Consider the following 9,860-nt stretch of genomic DNA (forward strand, 5'->3'; position numbering starts at 1 on the left):
TAAGGGGAAGGAGGCTTGTCTATAAAAGGTAAGAACTTGGAACTGAGGCCCTTGTGTAAAGCCAGGGACTCTTGAAAGGCTATACCCTCAGTGAAGAGGAAATCTAGGGAAAAAATGCCCTTGGCACCAGGAAGTGTTAAGGAAAATTTTGTCTGTCCTGGTCTTGGGAGTAGGGGGATCATGGGGTATATAAGGGAAATCTAAAAATCTAGAAGCCTGTGCCTGTCCTCATGAGTGTGTGGAGTTTGAATTTATACCACCAGCTTGATCTAGGAATTTTAAGGGGAGAAGTTAGCTTAAAAAGTAGACCCAGAAAAAAAAAAAAAAAAAAAAAAAAAAAAAAGTAGACCCAGGAGTGCCTGACTGGTTCAGTTCGTAGAACATAGCAACTCTTGATTAATGAATGTTGAGTTCCAACCTCACATTGAGTATAGAGGTTACTTAAAAAAAAAAAAACTAGATCCAGATTTGTTTGAATCCTGCTTCAAACTAACGATTTCTCCCTCTCTCACTTTAAACAAATTAGAAAGAGACAATCAGGGTAATTTGACCACAGACTGAATATTGTTGACACAAAGCAGTTATTAGTTTTGAATTGTTAAGAATCTTTTTAAAAGAAAAGAAATGAAATGAAATGAAATGAAATGAAATGAAATGAAATGAAATGAAATGACATGCTATCTGGAATTTGGTTTAAAATAATCCAGTTCAAGAGAGGTACACAGTAAGTGGAGATGTAGATGAAACAAAATTAGCTGCATGTTGATTATTGTTGAAACTAGGTAATATATATATATACATAGCATTTCATTATGCCATTCATTTAATTTTGCATATGTTTTAAAATTTCCATTAAAAAAAAGTGCTCTGAGGATGGTAATACTCCTGAGATAGAAGCAAATGTAAGACCTCTGTGGAGGGATAAAACCTCAACCCAATATCTATTGAATACCGCTAGATAAAGTCCTGCTGAACAGGACCTTGCCATCAAAAGTTATAAAGCACCATATGTGAGAATAAGCAGACAGAATAAATGCCAGAATTAGACCTCTAATAACTTTGGTTAATAGTAATGTTAGAAACCATAAAGTAACCCAGTGAATTTAAATGGATGAGAGTAGTATCAGAAACCATAAAATAACTCAGCAAATTCAAAACAAAAAGGAACAAAAACATGAAAAAGAGTAAGACCCTCTCCCCCAAAATATCTGAGCAATTTTGGAAACCAACTAATTAGAATTTTTAAAATTTAATTAATTTATTTTAAAGATTTTATTTATTTGACATTTATTTTAAAGATTTTATTTATTTGAGCATAAGCAGGTAGAGTGACAGGCAGAGGAAGAGGGAGAAGCAGCCTCCCCACTGAGCAGGGAGCCCAATGTAGGGCTCCATCTCAGGACCCTGGGATCATGACCCAAGCTGAAGGTAGGTGCTCCATCAACTGAGCCACCCAGGTGCCCTTAGAATTTCTAGAAATGAAAAATATAGTTCTTAGATTTTAAAACTCAAATGACTAAGTTAGACAATTGGTTAGACCTCCCTTAACAGAAAATTAGTAAGTTAAAAGGTAAATCTGGATAATTTAGAGAATGACATTACAAGATGAAGGTGTATGATATAGAAATTAAAAGATATGGAGAAGAAAATGAGAAATTGCAGGCTATATCTCAGGATTTCCAGAGAAATTGAGAAGAGGCAATACTTTGAAGAAGAGTATTTGAAAATTTCTTGTAATTAATGAAAAGACATAAAATTCATAGAATGGACAGTGAACTCCATCTGAATAAATAAAATAGAAGAATGGAAATAGATAATACAACTTCTGAGACTGTACAGGTGGAAAAAGAATATAGAAAACTCAAGGGGCGCTTGGGTGACGCAATGGTTAAGCGTCCTTCTCTTGACTTGGGCTCAGGTTGTGATCTGAGGGTGGGGAGATCAAGCCCCAAGTTGGGCTCCATGCTCAGAGCAGCACCTGCTTGGGATTTTCTCTCCCCTCTCCCTCTGCCCTTCCCCACTGCTTGCACGTGCACTTGTTTTCTCTGTCTCTCTCTAAAATAAATCTTTTTTTTAAAAAAATTTTGTTTATTCATGAGAGATGCAGAGAGAGAGGCAGAGACATAGGCAGAGGGAGAGGCAAGCTCCCTGCAGAAAGCCCAATGCAGGACTTGATCCCAGGACCTCAAGATCACGACCTGAGCCAAAGGCAGACGCTCATCCATTGAATCACTCACGTACCCTAAAATAAATAAATCTTAAAAAAAAAAAAGAAAAGAAAAAGAAAACTCAGTAAGTCAAGAAAGGAAGTGAGAAAGACCCAGAAAAATCAAGTTAAATAGCATAAAATAATATAGTAGAAATCAAACCTATCAGTGATTACAATAAATGTAAATGTACTTAATAGTTCAGACTGTCATGTTGGATTAAAAAAATTCATCTATGTGCTAGGCAAATTGCTTATTAGAAGAAAAATGAGTAGGGGCACATGGCTGGCTCAGTTGGTTGAATGTGTCCAGCTCTTGGTTTCAGCTCAGGTCATGATCTTAGAATCATGAGATCCTGCCCCGCATTAGGTTCCATGCTCAATGTGGAGTCCGCTTAGGATTCTCTCTCTACCACTTTCTCTGCCCCTCCCCACTACTTGCTCTCGCTCTCTCTCTCTCTCTCTCTCTCTCTCTTTTTCTTTCTCTCCCTCCCTTTCAAATAAATAATTAAAATCTTTTTTTAAAAAAAGAAAGATCAATACTTGTCATTTTAGATAAAATATACTTGAAGGCAAAAACTATTGTTAGTGATAAAGGTCCCTATAAATTGTTGCATAATAACACATGAAATACAGATAACAAAAATTGACATAACTGCAAGCAGAAATCAATAAATCCACAGTTGTGGGTGATTTTTAAGAACTGTCAATTGTTAGAAGATAGATCAAGCAGGTAAAATATTAAAAGATTTAAATAACACAAGTAAAACACTGAATGGATGTATAGAACTCCCCAACTCCCATTACAGAATGCTTCTGTTATTCAGGTCCTCAGACAACCTATACAAAGGTTCAAAAAGTTCTAATCCCTAAATCAAGTTCTCAAGAAAATTCAAAACCTGAGGATAGAAAAACCATGTTCTCTTGTCAATGTAATTAGGGTGAAGATTAGTAACAAAAATACCCCTCCTTCATGTTTGGAAATTGAGTTGGAATAGTTTACTTTCCCCATACAATATGCTCATGTGAACTTCTATTTTTATTTATTTATTTTTATTTTATTTATTTATTTTTTTGAACTTCTATTTTTAGATTAACAGTAGATCCCATGGTGAGTTTTATAAAATACTAAATTGTGCTATTTGGAACTAGTCAAAGATGTCAATTGTAGCCTTTCATAGCTCTTTTCCATCTCACAGGATAATGCCTACCACAGAACAATACAGCAATAAATACAGCACTTTTCAAATGAAGGAATGCCATTAGTTACATATTCACTTTTTGTTTCTAGACATATTTAAGGGTTTAGAATTTACATTCCCATTCAATTTAGCTATAAATATACCAAAATACATAACTACAGATAGCACTAAGCAAGTCAATGTAACTGAATTCACAAGTATTAAAATTGCTAACATGTCTTTCAGGTATTAAAATAGAATTTTAAAGAATTAGAAATTAAGGGGCACCTGGATGGCTTAGCTAAGCATCTGACTGTTGATACCGGCTCAGGTCTTAGTCTTAGGGTCATGGGTTAGGGCCCCATGTTGGGCTTCATGCTAGGTGTTGCACTTACTTTATTTTTATTGTTGTTGTTGCACTTACTTTAAAAAAAATTAGAAGTTAAAAAATTAAAAGTTTCTAGCCTTATTGAGTACTTACTATGTACAAGGCACAAATCTAGACTTGAGGGTGAAGTAGGGGTGTTGTATAAGATGCTGGCCCTTAAGAAATTTATGGTTTACCTGAAATTTCAAGGTATAATGCTCATGTCCAGAGAAGGTATTCTGTGAGAGGAATGCTTATATGTAATCATTCAAAGAAAAACCCTGAAGTTATATTAAGTGCTGAAAAGGGAACATGAAGAATTTTGTACTTTAAACATTTCATGTTAAATAGTTAACTTTAGTTTGAGCTAAAGTGGGATTTTTAGAGAAACAATATTATATATTGTTTTTTACACTTTGGATTACACTTTGAATACTTGGGCAGGAGGGGACCCTGAAAAGAAAATTGGCGTTTGTAAGAAAAAGTATAGACACATTTGTAATTGTAGCTAATCAGTATTAACATATTTGCTTAGAAGGGGAAGTCAAGGGAATGTACTAATTAAACCTCTGTAAGAGAGGAAAGATTTATTTTGATTACTCAACATCAATGGCTGGTCATGTTGGCCAGCCTTCTGCATGTGGCCTTCTGCCAGATAAAAGGAGGAGAACAAGAAAATTTATAGAGATGCTCTTGAGAGCAACAGCAGCATTGTTCAGGAAAAGAGGGGGAAAATGCTGCATTGATGAGCTAAGATAAGCTACAAGTACAGAATGTGCAAAATAGAGCACGCACTGGCTGATAACATGGTGTATCAGCTGATCTGTATCCTTACCCGAAGAAATTTTAGCTTCAGTCCAGTTCTCTTTGCGTTCTAAGTGTTGTATCTGATTCTTTCTTGGAAATCCTTACACCTTACACATCTCCAGCCCAGATTCCCTGCAGGCTTCTTTAGGGCAGATTATTTAGCTTTCAACCTTGCCTCTCTACAAAGGAACAGTTATAGCTGTGTAACTTTAGGCAAGTTATTTAATTTATTTGTTGTTAAATATAAATGGTGTCAGCCTCTTACATTGTTGTGAGGATTAAAGAGAATTCCTAGAACAGAGAAAGCACTTAGTAAATAATAGTTATCATTATCCTAATATCATTAGAGGGCAGTGCTGTTATAGTGTTCTGTCTTCCTCAAATACTTACCTTCATTGGCCCAGAATCATTAAAAATGTTTAACATTGTTTTCTTATTTCTTGAGTCTTGGTGGTGTGTTAGAGGCAGCTGTTTTCTTTCTTCTTTAATTATTATTTTCTTTTAAGTTAGCTCTATGCCCTACATGGGGCTTGAACTCACAACCCCAAGATCAAGACTTTCATGCTCTACCAACCAAGCCAGCCAGACATCCCTAAGGCAGCTGTCTTCAAACTCTGTTTTCTGAACAGTTTTAAGGGAGGTAATTTTTTTTTAAGTTAAGCAGGATTTATTTTCGTTTGTATGAGGATCCTCTTACAACAGGTTTATTCAATTCTCCTAAAAATAGTGGCATTCTTTTAAACTATTCTTTTTAGAAACAGCAGTTACATAAATAGAATATTGGATTCAACCTAAAAATGTGGGCCCTAGTTAGCTTTATTATTCTGCATATGATATGACAAAAGATTGAGATGTTCTTCACATTTCCAAGCAAATTCCAATTTAAAAAGTTTGTTCTTATCAAACTTCTAAAAACAGCCATTTGAGAGTAAACCAGCAGAGTACTACATCACCCCCAATGAAGTGCAGATGTCATTCTATGCACCAACAAATGACATGGCTAGCTTCTGCATTCCATTTTTACAGAATTTTACACCTATTACACCAAACAATATTTTAAACATTGGCATATAAACTCCCTAATAAGATAAAGCAAAGACAGAAGTGTTTATCAGAAACAAAATACACCATCTCTTACAATCTTCAAACATTATTGCACTTTAACTTTAATAATTTTGATAATGCATTTATGGAACAGCCTGTAGACAACTGATTTTAATAACACTTTTAAGCAGACATAACTGTCCTAATTGTTTATCAGGTAAGAATTTCACAAACGTTATTAGCAGTAATGGTGGAGCCAGAGAGTATTGCATCATCCCCCATGCTGTATAGCAAGAACCACTAATAGTGTGGTGGAACTTGTGACCTTTTCTAAGGCCATGACTCTTGTGGCCTGCAGATGTCAGCCCTCATGTCTCCCTGTGCTGGTGTGCTGGTTTGGTGATCCACCAGGTGTCAGGATTTCTTATGATAGCTTTATGGAATGGATCATTGAGGATAACCTCAAAGAATTTGTATATGGAGTTTTTGCCAACCCAGTAAGAATTCAAGACTCTCAGCCCCACAATGGTATCTCTGCAACAGACTGAAGGCTTTGGGGGGCAAACTTTAGTTGTTTAACACCATGGTGGACAGGCTTGCCCTGTCTTACCCTTAGGAACTGGGCTTTTTTGGCCACCACATTGCACATGAATCCACTATATGATACCACTTTGCTTGGTCTTGTATACAGGAGGTACTTTTGGATTAAAAAATATTTTATTCAATGACGAATACCCACCATTTGCTTCAACGTGGATAGAGGGTATTATGCTAAGCGAAATAAGTCAATCGGAGAAGGAACAAACATTATATGGTTTCATTCATATGGGGAATATAAAAAACAGTGAAAGGGAGTATAGGGGAAAGGAAAGAAAATGAGTGGGAAAAATCAGAGAGTGCGACAGAATGTGAGAGACTCCTAACTGGGAAACGAACACGGAAGGGGTAGTGGAAGGAGAGGCAGGCAGCGGGATGGGGTGACTGGGTGATGGTCACTGAGGGGGGCACTTGACAGGATGAGCACTAGGTGTTATACTATATGTTGGCAAATTGAACTCCAATAAAAAAATATACAAAAAATATTTTATTCAAATTTCATCTGTAAGTTTTAACTGTCTTTAAAAAAAAACTAATTTGTGAACGCAAGTGTTATAAAGCACTTATAGTAGTAAAGGCTCTTACTGTATTAACATGCTGCCAAGTTAATTCATTTTTTGCTTTTCCTATCATCTCTGTTAAATTGAAGGCTATCCTGATAGTGAAGGGTAAACTATAGAAAATAATAACAGGGGATCTCTGGGTGGCGCAGCAGTTTAGCGCCTGCCTTTGGCCCAGGGCGCGATCCTGGAGACCCGGGATCGAATCCCACGTCGGGCTCCTGTACATGGAGCCTGCTTCTCCCTCTGCCTATGTCTCTGCCTCTCTCTCTCTCTCTCTGACTATCATAAATAAATAAAAATTTAAAAATAATAATAATAACAAACTACAAAAAATAACTTGCTGCCATTTGCAGATACTGCTCTCCATCTATTTTAATTTACAATCAAAGTACAAAAGTTAATACAATTCTGCAGTGGATATTTAGGAATGCAACTGACATACATAACTTACTTTTTGCTTTGTATTAGTCTGAAGAGACTTATTTATTCCCATTGATTTTATAATAAATTTATTTTATAAAGCCAAATTAATACATCTATTCTAATTGTGGATTTGTCTGATACTTTGGGGAAAAATACATATTTATAAGTAAATATTCCTTGGTAAGCATTTATTGACACTGTTGTGTGGCAGGCATTATGCTCTAGGCTAAGGATATATTTGACAGGCTACAAACTTCTAGCCTTTGGCTAAACAACACAAACCTACCTGTTGGGTTTCCACATAATTGTGCATTTAGAAGAAAAAAGACTTTAGGGGATCCCTGGGTGGGTCAACAGTTTAGTGCCTGCCTTTGGCCCAGGGCGCAATCCTGGAGTCCCGGGATCGAGTCCTGCATCGGGCTCCCAGCATGGAGCCTGCATCTCTCTCTGCCTGTGTCTCTGCCTCTCTCTCTCTCTCTATCATGAATAAATAAATAAAATCTTAAAAAAAAGAATACTTTATTGATTTAAGAATACTTTGAAACCCACAATTTGTAAAGTGCCCAATTTCTTCCAGTCAGTTGACTACCACTTTTGCTTTTGCAGAGGTCCAGCTGGAGTAAGAGCCCAAGCACTGGACAGAGATGGAAATCTGGTAGAAGATTTTGTATTTGATGGAGGAGTTGGGGATATTGGAAATCGCATTCTTCATGTGAGAAATGCACCGTCCCCTGCTGCTACTTCTTCTCTTGCAATTTCTGGAATGATTGCAGATGAAGTACAACAAAGATTTAAATTGTAAATAATGTAAGGAGCTAGATATGCATTTTAGTTTCCACATTCAGCAACAAGAATATACTAATTGCATTCTTTAAGGAAAATGATTTGAAAATCTCATTTTTAGGTATCTCATTTAGGTAATAACTGAATTGTTAGAATGCTATAACATAGAAATTATAATTTTTTAAAGTCCATGCTCTTTTACTTTGTGAATAAAGAAGCAAGGTACAGTTGTATCTGTCCTGAATCCCTGACTTTGTTTTTGACCTCTCCTCACCAACCATGATCTAGATATTTGGCTCTTCTAGAATTTCTGGGAATGATGGCACAAAAAATTGATTATCCCCTTCATTTTTTGCCTTTATAATATCTAAGCTTTTTTTTTCTCTACTGAACAAAAAAATATAGTGTGTTGTAGGTTGCAAACCTTTTAATTTTGAAGAGTATAGGAAAGCTCACATTATTTAGAGCAACAGTATTTGTATTTGGAGATTTAAACTTCTTGATTTAAAGGAAATATATGAAATTTCACATTTTTAAGTAGTTTGAATAAGATTCTATCTTAGCTATAATATTTGCAGGAACTGACTTTGCAAAAGAAACATAAAGCCTTTATTATTCCCAGTCTTTTTATAATTGACTTAGTGTGCAGTTACCACTAAATCCAAACAGCAGTACAGTATGAGTGGTTAATTGTCTACTCTTTAGTCTTTTGTGGTTGAGAAACTAAAAGAACTTAGAACTGATAGGTTTTTATGAGAGCAGTTTTAGAATCCTGAATGCTGATATATAGAACTCTAATTTTAAAAATTGTTTATCTTTATATCTCTGTTTTTCAGTCATACCAACTTTCTCAAATATTGGCCAAGATCACTAATTATTCATGCCTACTTGGTTTTCAGGGATCCTATGAACTTTTATGACGATATTTCTTTATTTTGGAGAAATACCTAACTGAGGCATTCACTTTTGTAAACCGCAAAAGTGCCTTACGTTCATGTATACTTCATGAGTATTTTCAATTGTGGCCCAGTGCCAATACTGTATACTATATATACATGTGTGGTATCTGTTGAAATAATTCTGGCAGTTCAGAAAGTTGGAAAATAGAAATATAAATGAATTTATGGCAGCCTACTGATTGGGGAAACTTTTATTACAGAACCGCCATTTAGGTGAGACATTTTCATCCATTCCCTCATATATACTGTCTCAGGATTAATCTTCTACTCTTCATTCTTTCTTCTTATTTCATCAAATCTGTGTGATAGATGAGTAAGGATGTGCATATTGACTGATAGGAAAAACTTCTGTTTTCTTCCTTTTTACTTCAAGCCTCAGTGATTATATTGTTTGAGCTACCTCAACCATTAATTTGAAAGGCTACATCACCAGCTCATGTTCAAGAAGTAGCACATCCCAGGTATAGACTAGGCAATTATTTGACACTGGGATGAGCATATTGAAAGCATTCAGAAACCACTCACAGAAGAAGCCAGCCTTAATGGTTCTTCATAACAACTGATTCCTCCAAGAAATGTGACACACAGGATATTTTTCTGTTCCATTACAAAACTATTAAGAGATGGAAAATTTTACAATTCTTTATTTCATAAACAGTGAGATTGCATATATACTAAGCTGTGAAAGACTGAAATTACAAAAATAGCTCTTCTAAATTAAAGCAGCCCTTATTCCATTTGGGTCTATATCATACCCCCAAAAAACAAGTGAAAAAGATGATTCAAAGTGTTTTGAATGTGTAGGTTATTCTGTTTGTAAAATATATTTATATTAATCGGGTTTTGTTGTGTAATACTGGTATGAAATTTAAAAGTTTTGTGTATTTGAGAGAGGAAAAATGTAAGTTAATATTAAAATATTTTAATGAG

The 9,860-nt window shown here is 35.4% G+C and overlaps 1 protein-coding gene across 1 annotated transcript in view; it reads left to right on the top strand.

Annotated features, from left to right (window-relative positions):
- The window catches only part of L2HGDH (L-2-hydroxyglutarate dehydrogenase), a 37,753-nt gene extending 27,893 nt beyond the window's left edge, over positions 1 to 9,860 (top strand). The window contains exon 10 of the mRNA XM_041757735.1: positions 7,795 to 9,860. Coding sequence (XP_041613669.1) covers positions 7,795 to 7,990 — 196 coding nt within the window. The 3' untranslated portion in view covers positions 7,991 to 9,860. The remainder of the gene's footprint in view (positions 1 to 7,794) is intronic.

Source organism: Vulpes lagopus, chromosome 6, assembly GCF_018345385.1.
Source record: "Vulpes lagopus strain Blue_001 chromosome 6, ASM1834538v1, whole genome shotgun sequence".
Taxonomy (NCBI): Eukaryota; Metazoa; Chordata; class Mammalia; order Carnivora; family Canidae; genus Vulpes; species Vulpes lagopus.